The 25,224-nt window shown below is 45.0% G+C and overlaps 1 protein-coding gene across 1 annotated transcript; it reads right to left on the reverse strand.

Moving 5' to 3' along the window:
- Positions 1 to 15,248: 15,248 nt before the first annotated feature.
- LOC139684780 (thioredoxin) lies at positions 15,249 to 23,800 on the reverse strand. Its single transcript, XM_071581060.1, has 5 exons — positions 23,641 to 23,800; positions 18,438 to 18,542; positions 17,757 to 17,816; positions 16,920 to 16,985; positions 15,249 to 15,471 (listed from the first exon to the last, which is right to left on the reverse strand). Exons 1-5 carry the CDS (start codon positions 23,662 to 23,664, stop codon positions 15,409 to 15,411), a joined length of 318 nt encoding a protein of 105 aa, XP_071437161.1. The 5' UTR covers positions 23,665 to 23,800; the 3' UTR covers positions 15,249 to 15,408.
- Positions 23,801 to 25,224: the final 1,424 nt, after the last annotated feature.

Genomic DNA, 25,224 nt, shown 5'->3' on the forward strand with positions numbered 1-25,224 from the left:
TGCAGGCTTAATCATCTGTTGGCTAAATAGCTCTTCATTTATACATAGCATTATATCTAGAGCAGTGATTTAACTGCTTAATGCCTTATGCTTGTCTGTGCAGTGCCCTTTTTTTGTTTTGTTGTTGCTGCGCTGGAAAGGCTTGAGGTGATGATGCAGCTCTGCAAGTGCGTGAGCATTGCAGAATACATGGAAGAACACACATGAAGACAAAAATAACAATCAATATAATAACTGAAATGACAACTATCTTTTTAACTGTTTCTGACCACTCTTTAAAAGGAAGCCAACTAAAAAGATCATTAAAATAAATCCTTTTTCTTCTTTTAACTGATGGACCGTGGACTTTAATTGTGATATGTGTGAATGGATAGAACGAGAATTATCAGAAAAATTCATACAACATAAGCCTTCAAATTCTTGACAACCATGGCCATTAACAACAATAAAAAGTCTATCACTGCTCGATTTTGGAGCAACGCCTTTTTGTTATTTTGTGTATCCTCTAAGAGCTCTTCCAGAGCTTCACTAGTTGCATTGGCTTCTTTGGCTAACCAACATCCCATTTTTGTAAGTAAATTTAAAGCATGTTTGGTTCCAATGGCGGGAATAAAGATACTCCCTGCTAAGTTCTTTTTTGGGGACCAGAACTTCATATTGGAATCACACCCCTTCACAAACTCATGCAATTGACTCATTTTCTGAAGAGGGTGATGTGGCAATGGTTCATTAATGAAACCTTCTTCAGGTGCAATCTCTTCTTCCTTGGTCATTACAGGGCATTTTTCGCCTCTTACACCTAAGTGTCTTCGTTGTCTTATTGATCGTTTATGGACATGAGTCGGCAACTCAGAAAGGTCTACAGTTTCTCTCAATTGTAAATCATCATTGTTAATAAATTTTGCAGGGTTATATAAGGTGAGTCTACCGATAGTACATGGACCCCCTATAACATTTGGTGGAATCACCTTCCAGGCCCTCTTTCCACAAAGAAGAAAGAGACTTTTGGGTAATATAACAAATGTCGGTACAGATGGTATTGAAAAGAGAGCTTCCTTTTCACACCAGAAACTGAGGTTAGAATAGACTCTTGGAGAAGTAACATTAAAATAGACCATATTCTGCTTTTGTTGTTTTGGTCTAAAGTAGAAACACATGGGGGATTTTAGAGTACTCAAAACTTCTAATTCTTCCTGTCTGTCTCCTTGATGTATTTCAAACTGACCCCATTGTTCCGGCAACGACGGAATCCCCACTAAACAAGTCTTAAATGGGTTTGATGGATCCGTGGTTGATAGCCAGATGAAATCCATGTTCAAGGACTGAGCTAGACTGATCCAAATGTTTTTTGACGCTGATAACGCCTATGTAGGCATTACCGGATTTTGAACACTCTCAGCTGTAGTTGTTCGTGTCTTAACTGAAAAGGCAAGTGATGAACTTTTAGTTGATTCTGCTCGCAATGGTAATGGAACCTGCCCTTTCACTATTATTATTATACCACCAATTGACATGATTATTCGAAGAGCGAGGAGAGACCCCAGTCTTCTTCTTTCTCTGACGTTGCCCATCTTGCCAAGGTGTCCTTCTGATGAAATCTGATGCACCTAGATGCAGGCTAGACCCTGTAGAAACACAGACATGGCCTCTGCCCCATGTAAGTAATGGGACAGGGCCGACCCATTCTCCTGTGGCGACATCACGGAACCGTACTTGTGCTTCCCCTTTTTTAAATTTTTCGACTCTAAAATGCCGCTCAATTGGAGAGCAACATTCATGTATTCTATTTAAAAAATTAAGGACGTATAATGCTTTATTTAATTGTTCTTGTGGAGAGAGTTTTGCAGCTGAATTGTTTTGTTTAGCAAGCATGTTTTTCAAGGTCAGATGGGCTCTCTCAATGATAGCTTGCCCCTGGGGCGAGTGTGGGATTATAGTGGTGTGTTTAACGCCCCAGAGGGAGAAAAAGTCTCTTACCACGGAGGACACATAGGCTGGGCCATTATCTGTCTTTACTTGCTTCGGGACGCCCATGACGGAGAAGGCCGAAGAGAAGTGTCGCTTAACATCTCCAGCATGGGCCGTAGCAACCAGAAGTCCCGAGCAGGTGTCCACTGACACATGTACAAATCGCAGGCGGCCAAATTGTGGTACATGTGTCACATCTGTTTGCCAGAGGTCGAGCGGGTGCAATCCTTTTGGGTTGACTCCCTCCTGAGGAACGGGATTGACTCTTTGACAATCAGAACATGTGGACACAATGGCCCTGGCCTGGGTGACAGATAGATTAAAATGTTTTCTAAGCGACTCAGTGCTTTGATGGAAAAATTTGTGGGAAATTCGTGCCTGCTCAAATGTATTAGGAACTGGAGCCAGATTTATCATTACTTCTGAATTGGTCTCTCTATCTGCTACTCTGTTACCCTCTACGATAGGGCTAGGCAGATTTGTATATGACTTTACATGTTGGATGTAGAACGGATGCTCTCGGCGTTGAACTGCACTGAAGAGTTTATTGAACATCTGAAACAAAAGTCGATTAGAAATGTCTTTGAGATAACTGTTTTCGATATGTGTTACTACTCCTACCACATATGCAGAGTCCAAGACTATGTTAAGTGCCTGTGGGAATAGATGAAAAGCTCTTAATACTGCTGACAACTCCACTAACTGTGAAGATCTAGAAACAGAATGGATATCTGTTTGCTATTTAGATCTTTCAACTCATGCAACAACAGCTTTCCCTGTCTTACCAGATCCATCTGTGAAAACAGTTTGGGCATGGAGAATAGGTACATGAGAGAGCATCAACTTAAGTCTAGGTTGTGAAACGGAAAGTAATTGTAGAAAAGGAATAGAAGGCAAATGATACAAAATTTTCCCAGTGAAATCTGCCATGACCACCTGAAAATCAAAAAGATGAACATCGAAATAATGTAATTGAGACTTAGTTAAAGGCAAGTAAAGAAAATCAGGATCTTTCTCAATAAAGTCTCAAAACTTCAAGCGCCCTTTGTGGCAAACTTTGGCAAGCATTTCAGGAAAGGTTGTGATTGTTTTTTGAAATTGGAAACTGAGGAAAATCCATTCCCATAGTACAAAATCTTTGTTCATAACATCCATCTGTCCCAAAACTGCATAGGGTTGTGGTTGTCCTCTAAAGACAACCAAGGCGGATGGAAGCCCAGGTTTCATTCTTCTGACTTGACAGGAGGAAATACAATGATTGATTTTTTCTAAAACTCCTCATGCTTCTTGAGTGGGGACTCTGGGGGAAGACAAGTCTGGGTCTCCTTTTAGTCATTTAAATAGTGGTGCTAAAAAGTCTGTAGATAATCCTAAATAGGATCATACCCAATTAATATTACCCAGTAAAGTCTGCAATTGATTTAACGTTTTAACATTGCCCATAATCTGTATCTTTTGTGGGATGAAAGTTCGTGCTGACAAAAGCAGTCCCAGGTAGCGCCAAGGTGCAGTTGTTTGGGTTTTCTCAGGCGCTACTTCAAGTCCTGATGCCATAAGCGTACTTACAACCACATCATAAACTTTTTGCAGTTTTGCAGAGTTACTAGCGGCTAGCAAAATGTCATCCATATAATGATACATAATAGTTTCCGGATACTTTGATCTTACAGGACTTAATATTTGTGACACTACTGATTGACATATCGTTGGACTATTTTTCATGCCTTGGGGGAGGACAGCCCAATGGAATCGCTTGGCTGGCTCTTCTGCATTCAATGATGGAATAGTGAATGCAAACCTACGGGCATCTTGCAGATGGAGATAGATGTTGAAAAAGCAGTCTTTAATGTCCATGATTGCAATGGGCCAATTTTCTGGAATGAGCACTGGGGATGGAAGTCTCAACTGTAATGGGCCCATCGGCTCTATCAAATTATTAGCCTCCCGCAGGTCATGAAGGAGTCACCACTTCCCAGAAGATTTTTGGATGGTGAATATGGGAAAATTCCATGGGCTGTCGGTGGGGACTAACCTATTTTTTGCCAATTGCTCGTCAATTAATTCATGTAAATGCCGCAATTTTTCTCTCTTTAAGGGCCACTGATTCACCCAGACTGGGGTGTCGGTGGTCCAGGTGAGGGGGTGAGGGGAGGAGCTTGCGGTGCTTCAGTGGCCCCCATTACAAATTCAGAATTTTCAGTGAAAGTCCCCACTGTGAGATGACATCTCGTCTCTATAAGGTAACTGGAATATTTAGAATGAAAGGTCGTGATGAGGCCGATCGACCTTCAGGCCCTTTTACCAGGAGAGAGGAGGAATTTTGCCGAGGGATTTGTATTCCCTCCACCCCCTGGATGTCAATAGACGGTAAGAAGGAGGGTCCGTCCTTTGGCCAATCTTTTTCAGCTATTATCGTAACATCAGCTCCAGTGTCCAACAAGCCTGAGATTTTAACCTTATGATCCATATTAGGAAACGTAACTTCACATAATAACATTGGTCTTTGTAACATTACCAGTTGGGACCAGGCTGCTTGAACATTTTCTTTCTTATGTGACGAAATAGATATCGGTAAGATTTGAGCCACAATGTCCTCTTCGCACAGTCCAACAGGTACAAAAGTTGGCTTAATAAAAACAGAAACAGCATTAACATTAAATAGTTTAACTAAAGTAGGCATAATAACAAGTCCTAACTCAATAGCCTTCTGCGTTCCTGTAACGAGAAAAGTGCCATTATAGGTTTTAGTCCCAGGAACAATTAACAAAACAATCTGAAAGGTATTATCATTTAAAGTCATTGTGGTGGCAACTACCAACCCCAAGTGAGGCCCACTTGCGACGGTTTTCTCTCTGGTATCGGCGGAAGGAGTCGGCGAGTTGCATTGCTGTCGGAATTCTGGGCAACTTGTGTCGTTGTGCCGCCCTGGGCGCTCCGTGAACTGTTTCCCGATGTCAATGTTCGCCCCGGCGATCAAATTTCAAACGACACTCCGATGCCCAATGCTTCCCTTTTTTACATTTGGGGCACAGACCCGGAGGAGTGGGGCTTTTGACTCCAGCTACCTTAGGAAAATTGGTCTTAAAATGTCCAGTTTGACCACAACCAAAGCTTTTAGCTTGGAAGGGTTGAACAGTAGCCACTAAGGCATGGGAAACTTCTTTTGCGACTTCTTTAGCTAACTGTTTGTTATTCTTCGCCATACGAGAACCGAAGCTGTTACCCATGGTTTTCTGGGCTTGGGCAAGGGTATTGGCCAGTTTGTCAGTAGAGGTAATTTCTTTGCAGGCCTTAACTATTTCTAGTGGTGTGGGATCTTTAAGTGCGCGTAATATAGGTTGACATTGTGCATCTGCGTTAGAAATAGCAACTTGTTTAAAAATGATGTCTTGTACATGTTTTTCTTTTGTCTCTCTAGTTATAGCCTCTTTGAGTCTCTTGGCGAACCTCATGAAAGGTTCATCCGGCTCTTGAAATACAGATGTGAATAGAGCAGTAACTTGAGAGGCTTCTGCGATTGTTTGTAATGCTTGAAAGGCGAGATTTTTTGTTGTAAGCAAATCTTGAGTGTCTATTGTCATTTGCTGGGCATTGTATGCCCATCTCCCAACATCAAAAAGCATTTCTATAGTGTCTGGGACTGGTCTGTTGGTAACACCGGCCGTTTCATGAGCATACTTGCGAACGTTAGCATGCCAAGTATCTAAAAACATAGTAATCTCCATATTATTTAATAGTGTTCTTGCTAGGTCCTTTAAGTCATTAGGTGTAAAAGTGAATGCTTGTAAAAGGGCACCAATAACTCCCATTACATATGCTGATGAAAGACCATATTCGGCCACTGCTTTTTTCGCATCTTTAATTAAAGGAATTGGTAACGGTTCTCAGTGAGGCTGATTAGCACCATCAAAGAAAACCGGAAAAGCTTGAACAGCTTGAAGCTGGCTAAGGTCTTTGGCCTGTAATGCGGCTCGCTCCATTCGGGACAACCGAGCCGGCTGACGGCAAGCCACAGAAAGGTCCATGGTGTCAGGTGTCGCCATTGAAGGCGGAGCGAACGAGTTGGTGGATGGCGCAGTGGGAGGGAGACTGAATGGGTTGGTAGGTGGCAGTCCGGTAGGCCCATGACTTGGGCTTACCCCCAGGGCGCCACCATTTTGAACCGGAAGATGGGAGTGGCCTGAGCCGCCTGCAGTGTAAGAGGGTGGATCCAGACGTGGAGGGTCATAGGGACTGCCCTTTAAGGGGGATGGCCCTTCCCTTCCTGACGTCACCAGCAGAGGGTAGACGTTAGGCACCTCCTCCCTTTTGCTCCGGATGCCATTTTGCGCTACTTTGTCATCAGAGTCCCCGTTGCCATTTTGTGGTTGTGCAGTACATGGGGTCGGGGAGGCAGATACTGTGGTTGTGACTGTGTTCGTAATGGCCTCAAAGTTCGAGGGAATGGTCGTGTTGGAAGGGGGATTCTGGTGTCCCGACGCCATTCGCACGCTTTGACCGCAACTCCCTGAGATGTCTATTCCTGGGGCCCCCTGGATCCCTGATCCCTGATCTTTTTCTAGGATGGATTGGATTAAGGTCCATGCCACTAAGGCACGTGTAGCATTCTTATCTTTTTTGTTCGCCACCGCCCATAGTTTATGTCCAAAAGAGTCTTATTCTGCCATGGTGGGATTAAGAGGCAAGGTGTAGCCTTCTTTGGACATGCACTTCGTTAATGATTTTATGGCTGCTTTGTCCGCTTCATGGTTGGCTTGGGTTACGAGGGACTTAAGGCAACGGTAGTTGTTTTTTTCTCTCTTAGAGAGAATCCCACCCATTTTTAACAAATGAGAATTGTGTGATGGGAAAAAAGAAACTGCTCGGGGAGCTACCTACCTCCAGGGCAGGTTGAGGATCGGTCCTTCGGTCCCACGTCGAATCAACGAGGGATGGTCAGCAGAGCTGAGGGAATGCCGAGGTGCTCTGTCCCGTCACTGTCTCCGGGGTCCACCGATGGCCGAGGGTTTCACCTGCCCTACAGCTGTAGATGCTGCGGCGTGGAAGATGCTACCCCATGTTGGGCGCCAGTTATCGATGGATTAGTATTTACCACCGATACGGTGAATAGGAGTGCTGCTTCTTGGATCAGGACTCGAAGAGCAATAGTATATGCTCTCGAGGGACAAGCTCCTTTGAAGCTCAGGGGAGGCTCCTCCCGCTCCCAACCCGGCGACGATTCCCCGAAGGAAGAGGTCCACACGAGTCGAGAGTCCACGAAGAGAAGCGAAGTTTATTGGTGTGCCCAGACTTATATAGGGTGGCATGGGACTTTCCAGAATAGGGGTGGAGTAAGGGGAGGAGACAGGGAGGAGCGACACACCACATTGGTTGGCATGCAAATTAGGGGGAGGAACGAAGGAAGAACCAATGGGAGAACTGGGTTTAAACATATCCTTATAAGGAATATGGTGCATTGCACCAAACAGGGACCAATCAGGAGAGGGTTGGCGGGAAAATGCCCTGAGGGTCTGTGGGAAGGAGAAACCTGGACAGGGATGACTAAGGGAAAAACAACTAGGGTAGCCATCTTGGGGTACATAACAATTAAACTGGGGACACATCCAAGTAACTCATAAAACCCCCATAGTCCTGATTCAGCTGCTTCAGGGGTTCTCCAGGTTCTTGAATCACCACATCTTCATCTACCCAGCGCTTATAGTATTTTTGCATTTAATAAAGTCCTCATCCACTTGGTCTCCTCCGACAGTGCAGAATGAAACAGTCTCTAATTTGGAAGTGTTGCAGGCTAATAAATATGCACCTTTTGTGCCCTGTTCCTATGCAACGTTAAGCTGGTGCTGGTGACAACACCCTGTTTGAGCTCAGGACGCAGTGGGGACCAGCCTTGAGCTCACCATGGCCTGCCACACTGTTGAGCTTCTCTCATGGTCCTTTCAGGATGGGTGCTCACGGGATGGGGTCATGAGACAACATGGCTGAGCCACAGCATCCACTCTTATGGGAGATTTGTTCCCCAGACAAATTATATTGAACCTTAAACCTGCCACCACCTCTGATGCAGCCTGTCCTGAAGCAAGACATAACTCAGATCGTTTGCTCTTATCTTGCTCCCATGACTACTGACTGCAATTGTTAATTTCTCTCATCATCTGCTCCAGGCAGGTCTCTCACAGCTTGGCTTGGTGCTGGTCTTTAACTGCAGTGCAGAGAGATGCCTTCTGTCCCTATGCGCAGATGCTCATCACTAGCTCAGTGTGGGCTCAGCTTCCCAGGAAGCTGAAAGCCTTTGGTGCAATCCTGTTAAGTGGTGCTAAAACTGCCCAGTGCATTTCCCTTATAAGCAGGCTTCACATTTCCAAGTACTGTTCATGTACTCTGAGTCCTGCAGGGCCTTGCTCTTCCCCAGGCTCCTCTCTCAGAGGAACTGGAAACAGAAGTAAAGGTGAAATACCAGACTTCATTGTCTCCTTAGGAAATGTCATGGACTGACTAAAGTGCAGGGAAGATGATCCATGCCTGGTCTAAAACTCTTTCTCGTTGTATGCAATTGGACCTGATACCTGGCTTCTCCACCCCCTGGAGTCTGTTCACACCTCTGCCACAGTCAGCATGGATGCACCAACTCCTGTGAGCGAGGCAGATGGTACCACCAAGATAGTAGGAACCCGCTTTTACCCACGCATTCCCCTCTAGCCCATTACTTAGAGGCACTACCATAATCTCAGTGCTGCCAGGGGGCGACAAGCATGAGGCATACCCAGAGCCTCTCTGTGTATGAATAAACATGTATAAAACTGCAAGAGCAGAAGACCTTTGGGAGAAATAGTGAGGAGAAAGAGCTTAGCAGCCGTTCAAGGAAATGTTTGCTGTCAGGGAAAAGCTTTAACAGGGGAAGGAATTCCTGCTCGTGCAAGATGTTGTGTAGTTCTCTTTACCTGTCTGCTGAGAGGTAACTGCATTGCTACAAGTCACAAAATTCTCACAGACATGCCTAGAGGCTCTCATAGAGGTGTCAGGCAGGCCATAAATCACAGTAGGAGAACTCAGCCTGGGGTTTTATTGTGCATGTGAAGGTGTTGTTATAAAAGCACCAAAATGGGTTTCTATTTTTGCCTTTTAAGCCAGCTCTATCAGTCATTTAGGTACATATATTGCAGTGCTCTTGACTGTTAAAATAAATTTTCTTTAAAACTTTAGCCACAGCCTGGTCTCTGGGGTAACCTGCATGCATATCCCTTATAAAAAACAACAGCCAGCCATGGCCACCTTGTGGAGATCTGCATGTCACAAACTTACGTTTGTCAGCCAAAGGTAGAGACATAACTTCATGCAACATCCATGCCTTTCTCACCCTCTCTACCAACCTGAGCCTTCTCAGATTTCCCTCTCCAGAGGAGGAAAAACTACATACTATGTGGATGTCCTTCCCCATGATCTCCACAAGACTTTTCCAAGTTCTTCAAACTTATCTGGTGCATCCTTACCAAATCCAGAGGCATCTGGCTGGATATGCTTCTCACCTGCATGAAACCGTCACTAAAAATAAGGATGCCATAGTATAGGTCAACCACCATTCAGCTAAACTGAGTAGAACACCTGAGCTCCTTATCACTGTTCCTGCCATAGTTTCATGTGGGAAAATGCTGTGAAATGGACCCCAGAGAAAGCGAGCACTGAAATGCACCCTGAATTCTACAAGCGGCATGCATGAGAGACTTGTTGTTGGAGTTTAAAATTAATACATTTTCTATGTACGGATTTGAGTTCAGAAGAGTTCTGTACCAGCCCCCACAGTTTCCACACCCCACGTTCATTCCCCTCTCATGTGTTGCCCCTCCAGTTTGTCCCTAATGCTGCATCGCTGAGGTGTTGTGGCCATATCCCAAGCACAGCCCCCACCGTGTGCTGCCAATGCAGCTGCTGTGGCAAGTGTCACTGCTGCACAGCAGCATCCAGGACCACCTGGTGGGTCCAAACGGGAGCAGCCCCTCCTGAGGGGTCCATCCTTGCACAGACACTGGCAATGCACATGCGCCTTCCGCCCATCCTGCCCCAATCCCTGGGTCCCTGTTGGTTAATTGTTGTCACTTGACGAGTGTTTCCCCATTGGCTATTTGGGTTGTCAGTTATCCATTCTGTCCCTCCCCTCTCCCAATTGCATCCAAGTTCCAAATTCATCCCCTCAGATTTTCTTCCTCTTTCCAGGACTCTGATCTTATTGGATGTTTAATGGTTGCTGACAGTGCTTTCACCCAACCCCTTTTAAGTTTCCACCCAGTTCCGAGCATCTCCCCTAACCAACCATTTATAGGTCAGTGCTTTCATTAATAAACTGCTTCTTGGGTTCAGCTCATGCTGTATGGTGTTTGCTGGGGAGCCGTTTCCCTTCCATCAGTTATTGTTAGTTTCATGCTTAGTCTTCTGACTGAGAAAGACTTACAGATAAAGACTTCAGCAGCTGGGGTAGAGTTGGTACACAGTTACTGCTTCAGATGAAATGCAAAGACTCTGTGCTATGGCCAGACCCCTGTTAAGCTTCTGCCCTGCCTGTCCTGCACTGCCTGTTGCCAGCATATCAGTGTATTCAGTTTATATGTGAAGGTTTTTGTACTGGAGGGTCTGCAGAGGTGTCTTCTGTGAGACAGCACCATAAGTTGCCATCACATCAGACAGAGCCAGTGACAGTCAGCTCCAAAAGGGACCTGTCACTGGCCAAAGGTGAGCCTCAGGTGATATTTGAGAGTTCAATTGAAAAAAAATAGCTACAATAGAGCAGCAGAAGAGCACCAGAGAGAGTTAACAAGAATACATAACAAAAAGCATCTTGTAAGACACGTTCTCAATGTCAGTGAAAGAGAGGGTAGAGATACTCCAGCCACTGGATCAGAAATTGCTCTGCAGCAGTGGTGAAGACCATAGTGAGGCAGGCAGCCCATGGAGGTTCACAGTGGAACAGATATCCCCCTGGAACCCATGGAGATCCTCATGCTCAAAGCAGGGATCTATGCCGAAAAAGATAAGGAAGCTGCAGCCCAGGCAGAGCCCATAGAGGAATAGGCTCCTGGCAGGACTTCTGACTTGTGTAAAGGAGCACCTTTTGGAGCAGGTTTCCTGGCAGGATCTGTGGTCCATCAGGGACTCACACCAGAACAGTCCACTCCCAAAGAACTGTATCCTATGGACTCTGCAGTGTATCAAGGGAAGAGGAGGAAGGAGGAGCAGAGATGACATTCCCCTGCGCCACTCAGAAGTGAAACCAAGTCTGGGAACAACAAGGAGGATAGAAAAAGGTGATAATAGGTTGTAGATTTGTTCATGTGTTTTTTATTCTACTCTGTTTAATTAAAATAAATTAATTTCCCTGAGCCAAGTCTCTTGTAATTGCAGGCTGATCTTCTTGTCCTTATCTCAAGCCAAGAACTTGTCTTTTTCTCTCCCTGTCCTGCAAGGGCATGGAAGGGGGTGTGGTGGTGCAGTGTGTGTGGTGATAAAAAGAGGCTTGTTGGGCACCGAGCAGCTGGGCAAGGCCAATTCCCAGGCACACTCTCTCACCCCTCTCCAAGGGCCAGGGACCAGCACCACAGAGTTAGTCCAGCAAGGATTTCACCAGCATATTCCTCAAGCTAATTCCTTGGGTGGCTGAAAGCTGCATATCATAGAGCACAGCACAGAGGAGCTGCAGTATCATAATGTATTGGCATTGGTAAAATAAAAGCCAATTTTAGCTTCATAGACACAGCTAGTTTTGATGAATGAACAGTTAAGAATGTAAGCATTAAAATAATAACCACTATTCTTATTGGAATTGTTCCAGAGGGGAACCAAATTCTAACTTCCTTCAGGTCAAGGAAAGAATGAAAAGCCGATGGTTAGCTGGAGTGGGAGATAGGCTGACTGCTGCAAGAGATGTGAGGATGGTTAAGTACCCCAAGTGCGTGACCTGCACTTTCCCAAGTGCACAACATCCATTTCAGAAGTCATGGATGAAGTTAAGAAGTGTCACTATTTCACCGCAATGTGATCACACACAGTTTCTTTGTCCACTCACTGTGACTCCTTGGCCCTTCCTTTCATGATAGTTACTACTCTCTCATTAAGCCTAGTTATTTCAGCTATGTGTTCTAATTGCTGTACTCAAGGAAGTACTTCTCTTCCTGTTGGCCAGCCCATTATAAGCAAGCCATGCAACAGCCCTGCAGACAAACATCTTGCTCTACTTGTTTGACAGCAAGGCACAGATCCCAGATATGTAATAGCCAAAGACACAGACTGCAGACACCACCTAAGGCAAGGAGAACTACCTCCTGAAACCCTACTCACAGAGGAAACCTTTCCATATTGTTTCTTCTCTGCTGTGTATATCAAGTTTTCCAGACATTCAAATTAGTTGGCCATCTACAACTTCCCTCTAAAAGGCATGTTTTCAGATCACTGGATCAAAGCAGCCAATTCTGTTTGTGCAAGCAGTAGACCTCAGAGTTTAATGAAAGAGTGAATGCTGCACTACTGTCTGGGACATGGCAATGTTGGTCCCACACCTTTACACAAAAAACAAGGGAAAAATGCATTCACTGAACTCTCTATGAAGTACTATTACTTAATACCTCTGTGGCAGGTCATGTAGCCTACAGCTTTAGCAAGGCTAGTCATACCCACTCCATTTAGGACAAAATGTTTATTTGCTGTGTCTAGGCTTTGTTAAAGGCTGAAACCCTCTGTCTTTGCTTATTGAAAGATTCAGTCCAGTTCCCATCCTGAACAGTACAGAGGCTCTGTTGCTGTAGAAACTGAGGCTCTTTACACATAACCAGAACAAAGCATAGGCTTTGCTTTCCATCACCCATAATGACAAGGACCAACTTCAAACACAAATTCCTGCATAACTATGTATTTTACAAGTATGTGCTTGCTGTTTCCTTTAAAGAGAAGGTTTACCTAACCCAGATATCATCCCTGCATATTCCTCAGAGAGCCAAGCCTTAAAGAACACCTTTAAAATAAGGCTATGCAAGTTGTCATCACAGAATGTCTACATGCCACTTCTCAGGACAGGAAGATACTGCAGCACAGGAAGCTGAACTCACTGCCCTTGTAAGTACTGCTTTGCACCCCTCTTTTCAGCACAAGAGCTGTTCCAGCTGTTCTGGTCTTTCCAAAGATGATTTAAATTTCCAGTCACTGTCACCTGGATTCTTCAAGGCTACTGCAGAGTAGCATCTTATTAAGAAAGTAAACAAAATGTTAAATTCAACACACAAGCAATGATGTCCTATTGACTGCACCTTTGCCCTGCTGTAATAGGCAACAACCCAGTCTGGCCCAACCTCAGCAGAAATATTTTTTGTTGCAGCACACTTGAGTATCTTCTTTATTCCTTGAGGATGAAGCAGGGTGAGATGGTAAAAAATGGACTTTATTCGGAGGGAGGAATAAAGACATCTTATTGTACAGCTTCTCGCTTAATATAGGGTTCTACAATCCAGGGGCAGGCAACATGCAAATAGTTCTTAACTAAGGAATTTACAGTTTGTATATCTGTCTACAGCAGAGGCCTAAAGCTAATCCATTATTCATGAAACAAGGCGGAGAAGAACAGAGTAATTTGACATAGGTTTTACACTCTCCATACCGGGCAAGGTTTACATATGCAATCTATATTTCTTTTAAATGCAAGGGACAGCGATATCTGCAGATGTTTATTCAACTCTGTTACTGGCGTGGTTTTCAAGTTCTGTTGGTTTTCCAAGGAGCCGAAGATTTCCCAACCAATCTTCCCACGTTTTGTGATCCCACAGCAGGGTGCTGGAGCATCCTACTGAACTTCAACTGTAACTTTCAGCAGAAACTTTATAAACCTTTCTCACAGCTACTCCCCACAGGGAATAAGTAAGCCATGCAGAAACTGCTTTCAGAAGTATTGCTTGTTTGCAGATGCTGTGATGTTAATGATACATTCCTGGTCCAGCTTCATTTTATTCCCTCTTCACGAGTCTGTCCATGGCATCACTTGGGGTAGTGGTTTCCCACTTGTGAACAGCCACAGAGTGGCACTCCTCTTAGTCAAATAGCCAGGGCTGTACAGAGAACATTTTGCATGTTCTTCTCATTGCATAATCACAACCTAGAGCTTACATCCAAGAAGATCCTCCTCAAGTAAAGGGTGTGGTCACTTCTTGGGCTAGTAAAATCTTGTTTCAAATTAGGACCATACAAAAGATGTTGAAGGCCCCCCTGCTGAAGCTTCATGAGCTGTGAAGAAATTCATGCATGCTTATGAACTGAGTGTAAGGCTGAGTCATGGGTGAGCTCACAACCACAAAGACAAGAGGCTCACTCATTCCACAGCTTCTGCATATGCAGCAGGAAGTCTCACTCTTCCGTGATACTCAGTGAGCAGCAACAGCTCACCAAGCCCTATCCACAGCATCAGGCAGAGCTGCTAGCTACAGCCCTGCCCCCTTACTTACTGAATTCTTATACAGGACAACACCCAAGCCAGCAAAGCCATTCTGATACAGTGGAAAAAACTCAAGTTCTCCTAGGTAGCAGTGCCAAGAGTAGGCAAATGGCAGGTAGACAAAGGCTGGCACATCAGCATTCCTCTAGACAGCCATGGAGTCCAGTTCACTGTCCAAGACAGTGTCCAGAATGTTCTAAGAGTAGAAGTGAAAGTTACTTGATACAAAAACATATAAATCTCAGTTCTCTTGAGCTTAAGACACTACAAGTTGTCCTTCTTCAATCATTTGTTCCAGACTATTTCCTAGCAACAAAGCAGCCCAATTCAGACTAAACACACTTTATTACTAATAGAACCAGAAGGAACACCAATGGCCAGGCAAAACTGAAAAGGCAAAAATGCAGCAGCTCCAAGTCCTACACTGCACTTCCATGGTAGGATTGGTATTATGCTCTGGAAAGACAAGTCTTAGCTTTGAAGTCTGAAATAAAACTCTTATTTTAAGAGTCTTTTAAATAAAAAGAGGTAACAAAAGAAAGAATCAATCCCACCCAGTGACCAGCCTCTTTTCTCCAACTCCCATCTTTGTATTTTTAAACCAGACTACAGCCTAGCCTACCATCTAAGTAAGGTAGCAGCAGACTTCACCTAAAGCAATTGTCATTGCTATCCCATGCAACACAATTTTCCACCCCCAGCAATAGATCAGGTAGTCTTTCACAAAGTCTTTGTATCCAGGCAGTTCTTTAACACAACAAAAGTGACACATTATGAAGTTCCTCACATTTACATTGAAAGACACAGCAATATCCAAAAGTGAAGAATTTACACTTTATTGTACTCATTTACATAGATCAAGAGGATAGTTTCCACCACTTAACCTAGCTAGCTTGTTCAGAGTTTGTTTTTTAAGTAGAAAAGTTACAGGCTCTAATTTAGCCTAAGCAGTCATGCTTCATTATCTCCATGGCTGGAGATTAGACTAGACTTTTGATGGTCTCTTCCAGCTTGTCTTTATTGGCCCCAGAGAACTCCTGCACCTGCAAAGAGAGATTGATTTTTTTAGAACTGTTGCATTCAATGCTTCATAACATTAGTTACACAGCATCCAGTCACATACTCATCTCAATTCTGCTACAACTAAAATTTTTTCCACCCTTGAAACGGAGATATTTTGCAGATGTTTATCTATTTATTTCCCACTCAACTCATGCAAAATTTGTGACAAGAGTATATCAACAATCACTTTCAGACTACCATTGTTCCTAAATTAATGTTGAATAAGAGTCAAATAGAGGCTTGAAGAGACTCTGAAGGTCACCACATATCTGAGGTAGCTCAGTTACCTTGTGCTGATCAGAATCCCCTATCAATCAAATTCTGGATAGAATGTTCCAAATTACCTGTCCCTGAGCTTGGCTTCTCCTGTGAGTACTGTCCTTGCAACTTCCATGGCAAAAAGACAAAGGCAACTTTCATATCTCAAAAGCAGCAGCTCTGTCTTCCCATACCAAGAGGGGTGCAAGGTATAGAGCAGACCACACTACAGGCCATCAAACTGCCTGCCTGATACACAAAGCCACAGACAACAGATTGTCACACTAATCACAGTGCTTCCAGTGACATCATGAAGTTGTGGAAGTTTGTGCTAAGGGAACTGTCAATGGCTCATGATTACTCATGACTTGGCCCCATACAAAACTGAAAGTCATCCTACATCTGACACTCACTCTCCAAGGTGCAATTCCATTTTCTTCAGCCACAAAACTACGCCCAAGCATTGTCTGCCTTTGAAAAAGCCTACCTTCAGCTTGCTTGGCAAACTAAAAGCTCAAGACAACACATTTAACTCTGCAGTTCTTGAGTTCAGGTGCAGAGCTATTCAAGCTATGCTGCACAGGCAGCCCACTATGCTGTCAGAGAATGATCTACATCCCACCTCACCCACCTCTTGGCAGAGCAGGCAGAACAGATCTCCTTAGTCCACTGACAGGGACAGGACCTTCACTTCACAGGTTACACAGACTATGTGAAATAATCCAAACAGTTGTTTGGTATCAATAACCTCAACTAGTTCAGAGACTTTTGTTTAGGTGGGATTCCATAGGCAACTACAGTCATGTCTCTGCTTGAATATGAGCTGCATCAGAGAACAAATAATATGCAAGTAAAAAGCAGGGTGCTAGGCAGACAGACCAGCAGTCTTAACCCAGACTTCTCACTCCACTATCTCTAAAGAAGCTCTGCCTGTCAGTTTGACCTGTAACACTAGTTCAGTTCACCACCTGTGAACATTTACAGTTTGGATCACCAGTCCACTGTTGGCCCATTTTACATGTGATGTGGTGTTAAGATGAACTGGCTTGCTCTCAGGAGTGTCTTAATGCTAGTGGTACCCCAGAGCCATTATCAAGAGAAAGCAGATTAATCCCAGTCTTCTTTCAAGTGTTTAGCTTGTATGCTCCAGTTCCAAAAGAGCAGAACCTACCTTCTTTCCATTCTTGTAGAACTGGAATGTTGGCATGCATTTCACATCGCAGTGCGAAGCAACATCCTGGAAGAGACAAAAAACCAATGTTCTCAAGGGTGTTAAAAACTTAAAAACCCACTATCTTCTCTTTAGGTGATAGGGCAAAGCAATTACTACTCAAGATAAAACAAAAGCACTTCTGCTAGTCCATCACTAGCAAAACCAGTACAGTGTTATCATCTCCCTGAAGTAAACCTGAAAGATCCCTTCTTCAACATTCAATTCATGCTATACCAAAAACATGTTGATTATAAATGTAGACTGGAAAAAAACCGCAGTCCTCTGCATCAAAACAGATGTGACTGTCTGTAAGGCTCAAGAGCCTTATGGCAACTCTTGTGCTTTAACCTGACATTTTTCAAGTGCCTATTAGATACCTCTGGAACTGCAATACAGCAGACATTTTATTGCACTTAATTCTAGACTTAATTTCATTTTTAATGAAAGAGGAAACAGTGCCAAGAGCAGTGGAGAGATGGGACACATCAGACAGTTGTGACCCACTAGGTTTAGGCAAGATTGCATCAAAGCAGCTTAAGGCCTTAGACTAACACTCCCAAAGTAAAAGGTCACTGTTCCCTAGTTTTCTAACACATGCCATAAGACTTCAAAGTATGTTGATAACCAAGGCAGTTTGTTCTGTTCAGGTGTTCCCTAAATCCCTGTCTCATTTTTAAGTTGAAGTAATCTCTTATTTAATTTCAGTATGTGTGAGGACATTTTTTAAAGAGTTCTCCTTTGTCACTTGTGTGAAGCTCCTTAGCTGTCCTCCCTCAGCACCACCCCAGACCTTACCTGGGCATCATCCACATCAATTTCTATGAACACCACATCAGTATACTTGTCACACAAGCTCTAGAAGACAACAATAAAAAAGTTTGCAGTTACAGCATTACAAGAAGCTTTCTTTTAAAAGACACAGTCTTGCAATTGTGCTGCTTAACCCCCCAGTGAGATATGCCTTGTTACCTTAAAACAGCTATTTTACTGACCAGAGCAAATATTTTCTTTACTGCTCCAGACTCTTTCTTTCAAACATACTCCCCACAAGGGAGTATCCCAAGACATACATAGGTGAAAGGCTTGCTCTTGCAGCCTTCAGCTGATCACGAAAAGATGATACAGCTTATCTCATACTTTACCGGGAGACAACACTGCCTTCTAAACACAGCTGGAGTAGCTACATAACTGTGTATAGAAGCATGAGCATTATTTCCTCTGTATTCCGCCTCTTGGACCCAAAATGCATGTAAGCGTTAGGATAGCAAAAGCTGAACTGTTTTAGCTCCCAGCTATATTAAAGGTCAGTCTATTTAATTTGATAGTCTTAAAAGTAGATACCTCTGCAACTTCCTTTTGCAGAAAATGCTGGCAATCACATGTCACAAAATGGACTTTCTTGCATATTATTGTCAAGCAACACAAAAACGTTTATATACAATTTAATGCAGAAATAAAACGAGGAAAACTACTTACGTGGAAAAAAGGCTTGATCATTTTGCATGGTCCACACCATGTAGCAGAGAAATCGACTACTATGAGCTTCTCACCAGCAGATTTCAGTTCTGCCTCAAATTCAGTCTATAACAAACAAACAAGTCACACTTTAATGATTTTCCCTCTCCTTTCCTCAAGGATGTAGACAATCCCAATGCTGGCTTGCTCTCAGCCCTAACACATTAATCATTATGGTAGCTCTTTAAAAACTTAACTGGGTTATTAGTACCATCATGAAAGTGCTTCAGTATGAATTGCTTTCATCAATGCTAGCATCAATGTCTTATGACTCTTCAATTAGAAAACGACCACACAACTCACTGAATTGTTGAAACATAAGCTGGAAATTCTCTAGTTAAAATGCTTAGCTCTGACGGCTCTGTGTTATCCCCAAAATGTGATCCTTACAGTTTTTAATAATCCATTTTCTCATTTCTGCCTTGGAAGGAAGACTTCCACTTTCTTCTAGGAAAGACTTTCCTCTGCAGAATTTGAAAAGGACATTGTATAAAGGTTTGTGCCTCTCTTTCAGTCTGACATCTTTTCCAATCAACAGCTAACATAAAAATGATGTTTTGCCTGTTTGTTCTACAGAATGTTTTCCAAAGCAACCTCACAGGATAGTTATTCTGTTTATTTTGCCAAGTAAACCCACATGTAACATCAGTAGCCAAAGCAATTCCACACATACAGTCTACACAAGTAAACACCCCGTACTTAATTCAGAGTCTTCAAGTCTGTGTGCTGCACTTAGTCACACCAATAATTTCTGGACAATCCTCCTTTGAACACAGCCATCCTTACATGCCATTACTCATATTCTCTGATTGAAAAGTGAATGTTTTAATAGATTTTAAATACATTAAAAGCAATAAATACTTGCATGCTATCAAGAGACATACAAGTACATCAGGCAGAAGCAGAAAGTGCTGATCAGCTACTTCCTGACAGTGTCTTTTTCGAAGAAATTACAAAGCCACTTCACTAGTTTTCAACTTTGTTTTCATGGCAGTCAAGCTTCAGAAGAGCTGTTAATATAAACTTTATTTCAGATTATTCATATAAAAGATGGCTGTTGTACTCCCCCAGCTTAACAGAACAAACTGTTAGGGTCCTGTCAGCAACAGCTCACGGAAAGCAATGTGGATGCTGCCAGATGTACACAGCAGCTGGTTTTGCAGTGCAAGAGATAACCAATACCAGCTTCTGCAATCACCCACAATAAGTCAAGACTTGATTTGAGTAAGCTACTCCCCCCATTAAAGAATGCCATGTGGGTGAGGAGTCAAGAATGCATACGGTCAAACTGGACATGAGTATATTTAACAAACAAGCAGAGCTTCTGCATGAGCATTCTTCAGTATAGTCAATCCTATATGAAAGTCTTCACAGATTCCTGTAACTTCAAATACACCCACTGTTATTACATCTCCTTGTTAACAGACTTTCCCCCTCTCCATGCAGCTCTTTTCAGAGGCAGAGGCTCCATGTCAATTCTTCCATCCTTCCATCTTGGACAGTCACGGCCTACTCTGCTACAAGATCAGGAGCAACACTCCACATCACCTACTCTCATTCTTAAAGAAATAGGAACAGTTAAGATTTCCTATCTCCCTATATCACCCCACTGCTGTACTGATGTAGTATGCATTCCTGTGCCCCAATTCCAAAAGCACCCCATTCCCACCAACAATGTTTAATGTCCCTGTACACAACAATCCATGCTACCTGTTCCTTGCAACTACTTTACACTATAAGGTCCTAATCAAGCCTCACTCCTTTTGGCTTTGAAATCCTACTGTTGATTCTTGGTATAGCTTCTCACATCTCTGCACAGCAACATCACCAGCTCTTTCCTGATTCCACTTTCTGTATCTGCCAGCTAGACCATCCTCTTTTAACACTTAAGTCTTCTGTCCAGCTACATAATTACTGTTTTCTGAAAAAGGAAGCCAAGGCCTGGGATGTGTCATCATATGGCCACACACCTCAGGTTTGCTGTTGCACAGAACAAAGGGAAAGTGGGAGGGCATAATAACTGCTGTTGGTCACACACCATTCACCACTGGTGACCTGGTCCTGACTAAAAATCAGGTGCTACCCTGCAAGTCACCTCTAGTACCAGCTAAAATTGCTGTGAGAGTGAAAAGAGATGCTGGATCCAAAGGTGTTACCTTTCCAAACTAAAAAGTATAAAACTGGTGAGAAGTTCTGAAAGATTTTTCCAGAGAACTTAATTTGCCTGGAGTAACAAAGACAGTGGAGGGGTAAGACACACTGCTTGACCTGTTCAACTGACTTCCACAGTTGTCTTTTGTGTTAACTATGAAGTTTAGAGTTTTCAAATGAAAAACCAAATAATCTGTTACCAGAAGAGGAACCTCCCACCACAAGGCCATGTTGTCACAATATTAGAGGATCTTACAGCTTTGTTAACCAGCAATTTTTCCAGGTAGCACCTTACTGGGGAAAACCTCAGCAAGCCAGCTAGTCAGTTTTGCCCTCCCCCCCACACTTTTTTTTTTCTTTTAACGTTTAACTACAACCTCCCTGAGCACACACAAGGCCTCATTTGGATGGTAGTGTTCTTCAGCAAAAACGCACATACTGCATTCAGCAAACACACTGGTAGCAGGCAACTGTTCCCAAGGACCAAGTAAGAGAAAAGGCTCTATAACGAAAGATTCTAGTGCAACAGAGATTCCCAGCACCAGGCAATGCCTCCGAATGGAGGCTCCTGGCCACAGGTGGTGCTGAAAGGAGTCTCCTGCTCTCAGCAATGGGTAGTGTAGGTCCACAGTATCTGGCAGATTTGATTAAAGCTCAGTTGTAAACATTATTTTTAAGTCATATCAAGTCACCCTTGAACTTGGATTAACCCAGTCACCAGCTGATTGGTTACTGTGTAATTCAGGGTTTTTTTTCCTGTAAATACAGAAGCTAGCATAAACGAACTTAAGGTTCAGCTGCCTGAACTCCCTAGAAGATACCACTTTTAAAGCTATCACCTGTAGCTGAAGCTACAAGTTTTCAGAGTTTCCTTTAGCTCAAATAACAAGAGAGGCAGCTAGTACAAAGAGGAAAGCTTTGCCAGCACCATTTTTTTAAGTTTATACACTGCATTACTTTCTGCTATAAAAAGGCATCATGTCCCATAGGCAAACCCCCTTACAAGTTAAAGTACTCACACATCTCAAGGACACATAAAAACCAACCAGTACCAGTCAAGCGTCCTGAAAGTAGCCTTTCCTTAGAAGCTTGTCAGTTTCTGAAGAGGAGTGTAGGGAAAGGGGCCAAATCTAGCTCGCTGTCCCACTGCCACTGCTTTACGGACCTAACTCACAGAAGCTCTTGCAGATTGTGGAAGAACGGGTTTTCCGGTTTGTATCAGAGAAGAATACAAACTTGCTTTACTGAAAGCTACAATTAATCCACAAATCCCAGCTGCACTATAGTTGAATGCTCTGGGTGTTGCTCATGTTAAAATCCTTTTCTCAGCATGACTCTTGAATCCACGCTCTCCACGGAAGAGCATCAAAACTTTGCTTTAAAGCATAGCAAACTATTAATCAATACTCATAGCTAGGAGGACAGCAGAATCCTAGTTAGAGCAGACTCTTCCTCCAAAGCCAGGTTTATTGACTTGCCATTTTTAAGCTGTTCCTGTCGATAACAAAAACCTCCAACCTTATTCAAAGTTTGCCCCTCCTGAACCTCCATAAACCGAAAGAGGAAGGGGGGGAGGAGGCAAGCCAGAACAACAATTTCAGGTTGAAATTTACACGTCATTCTATCTCCAGGACCTGAATCAGGAAGCATGTCATTCACTCACAGGTTTTTGACCTGTAGTCACAAGTGTTAGTTTGTATACTCCTGTACAAAATTAACACTCACGGTCCAGTGAGGGAGGTCTGACATGTTTTCATTTATAAAGTGAACTGACTGTAGAAGAGCACAGAAGACTAAGGTGCCACACAGCATCACTTGCAGATGCCTCAAAATGAGATTAAACTTACACATGAACCAAATTTCAAGTTCAAAATGCAAGACTAGCTCTACAGGATTTTTCCTGAAATAAAGAGCTCAGCAAGTTTGCAGAGAGAATATTTTTTCGACTTGGGTTCATAAGTTATAGCTAGCAAAGACTCTGTTGTTGTTGTCTGTCAACCACATCAGCTGCTGTGCACAAAACCACATGCTATTTCATCACCAGCAGGGTATTTGCCATGTGTAGGCTTTATTACTATTCTGCATCTCAGAGTCACAGATGTGTACACAGAGCCATCCAAACTGTGATATGCTGCATTAGCACACTGAACACAGACAGCACCATAGCAAGGGAAATACTTCTTACGCCAACAGCTCGTGTTTTTTAAGTACGGGAACGGGCTCTTGCAATTTCTTTCAAGTTAAGAAAATTGGATTCATGTTTTTGATGAACTCCTACCCGGAAACGCACCATAACTTACGCCAGTCTCTACTGAGAAGGTCGTCTGGTCTCTGCACTAGCGGTACAAAAGGCAAAATGGGACTTCTAAATTTGGGTACTGTATCCCAGGATCAACTAGTTTGGAAGAGACTTTAGACCATCAAGTCTAACCCATGCCGGAACGAGATCACAGCACTAGATGCTACATCCAGTCTTTTCCTGAACACCTACAAGGAGTGGTGACTCACCACCTCCCTGGGAAGCCCATTCCAGTGTCTAGTCACTCTTTCTGTGAAGAAATTCTTCTTAATGTCCAATCCAAGCCTCCCTTGGCACAGCTTAAGACTCCGTCCTTCTCCAGTCGCTGCTGCGCCCTGTTACCCGCTGGAGAAACAGAATCTTTTCCTCACGATTTCAAAGGGCGATGAGCACCAACCTGTCATAGCGTGGAATTACATCATCTCCCTCCTCCTTCCGAGTACCGAAGCCTCGGGTCGCGATTATTTGTCCCCCCCGCCGCGATCTCGGCCCTTTCCCGCCGCAGGGCGAGGGAGGCTCCGCCTGCCCAGGCAGCACAAGGGCTCTCACCGCCATCTCCGCAGGCCGAGGCCTCTCGGGAGCCCCGGGCGGGGTCTCTGCTCGCCGAGCTGCCCTGACAGCGCTCCCTCCCCGCTCGCCAGGAAGGTGATGCTCGCCCTGCCGCTCTCCCCTCACCCAGAGAAAGGACGCGGCCGCGGTACCCATTGGACTCACCAGGCTGCCCACGGTCTTTACCATGGTGGTGGCTGAGGAAAGAGGATAGGTGACTTAAAGGCAAGAAACCAAGGGCTTCGTCTCCGCGTTCCGGCCGTTCCCTACCGCGATCCCGCCGTCCCAGAGCTGCTCCCGCGCCGCCCCGGCCGCCCCTTATATGCCGACGCCGCGCCGCGCATGCGCGGAGGTCGCTCCTCCTCCGTGCTGCCCCCGCCCCGCCGCGCCGGGGGATGCGGGATCCCGGGATGGGGGAGGGACGCGGGGGGGGCATCCTGGGACGGGGCGGGGAGCGGGATCCCGGGATAGGGGGGCGGGTTCCTGGGATGGGCGGGGGGGGGGGGCGAACGCGAGATCCCGGGATGGGAGTGGAGCGCCGGATCCCGGGATGTGGGGGGAGCGGGATCGCGGGACGGCGGGGTGCGGGATCCCGGGATGGGAGGGGGGAGCGCGGGATCCCGGAATAGGGGGGCAGGTTCCCGACATGAGGGGGAACGGGTTCCCAGCATGGGGGACGCGGCTTCCTGGGAGAGGGCCGTGGAGTTTCCGGGATGATGGAGCCGTGGGGGGCGCGAGTTCCCGGAATGATGGAGGCGCGGGGTCCCCGCGATGGGGGGAGCGGGGCCGGGACCCGCCGGCGGGGGCACAGGCCGGGCGGTGAGTGTGCAGTGCGTCTGTGCTGGCTGCCTGTGAGAGGCGGCAGCAGCAGCGGCGGCGGCGGAAAGGAGAGCCCGTGGCGGCTGGAAAAGTGCTGTGTAACGCTGGGCAGGAAGTGCTCGCTCCCCTCCCTGCCCCTGGGGCTGGGCTGGATGGCACGGCCCCGCTCCCTTACGGGAAGGAGCGGGCGGGCGCTTCCCGTACTGCGGTCGCAGCGCGGCTGCTGCAAAGCGGAAAGGCAGGAGCAAGTCACGGGAATAATTCAGCTTTCTGCGTTTTGTCCTTCTTGTTTCGCTTGCCATCACGAAAAGCACGAGCGGCGCCGCTTCTCTGTGGCGCGGAGGGCTCAGCGACACCAGCGGTGCTTGGTGAACACTAAAATCCACGCTGAGACACTGAGCATTTCCAGGAGTTTACCTTTTGAAGGGACTCTGCCAGGACCAGAACGAGAACTCACAAAAACATCTCGGCCTTCCCAGCCGAGGGAACTCTGTCGCGAAACGTTAAATTCCCATTCATATCTCTCTGTTCCGGAGATGCCCTTTGTCCCGCCACGTGCTGCTGCACCACTGCCCATCCCGGCTGCACGAGCGCAAAGCAGGGTGACCCCAGCCCTCCTTCCCTTCCCTTCCCTTGGGCTGGGTGGATTGCGTTTTGGAGTTGTTGATGTTAGGGTTTGGGTTCCTTCATGCCAAGTATGTCACAAATGGAGTGTTTCCGTAGGTTTCAGCTGCCAGGTTACCAGCCTCTGGAGGTTTGCTTTGGTTCTGCTGCTGAGCAGAGGTTGAGAAAACTTAGTGCAGATCCTGAGTAAAAAATATACTTCTTCATTAAAAAGAAAAAACAACACGAAAGACAGTTTGGCTTGGACACAGGTAGCAATCCATCTCAACAGGATATGCCCTAATGTATTGCTTTGTTTATGGTGGA

Source organism: Pithys albifrons, chromosome Z (assembly GCF_047495875.1).
Source record: "Pithys albifrons albifrons isolate INPA30051 chromosome Z, PitAlb_v1, whole genome shotgun sequence".
Classification (NCBI taxonomy): Eukaryota; Metazoa; Chordata; class Aves; order Passeriformes; family Thamnophilidae; genus Pithys; species Pithys albifrons.

Bases quoted from the DNA above. Each gene is read 5' to 3' on its own strand.
- LOC139684780 (XM_071581060.1), bottom strand. From the start codon at position 23,664: ATGGTAAAGACCGTGGGCAGCCTG. The intron at 18,543-23,640 runs GTGAGTCCAATG...TGTTTGTTATAG, and splicing joins TAAAGACCGTGGGCAGCCTG to ACTGAATTTGAGGCAGAACT. The intron at 17,817-18,437 runs GTAAGTAGTTTT...GTTGTCTTCTAG, and splicing joins TGATCAAGCCTTTTTTCCAC to AGCTTGTGTGACAAGTATAC.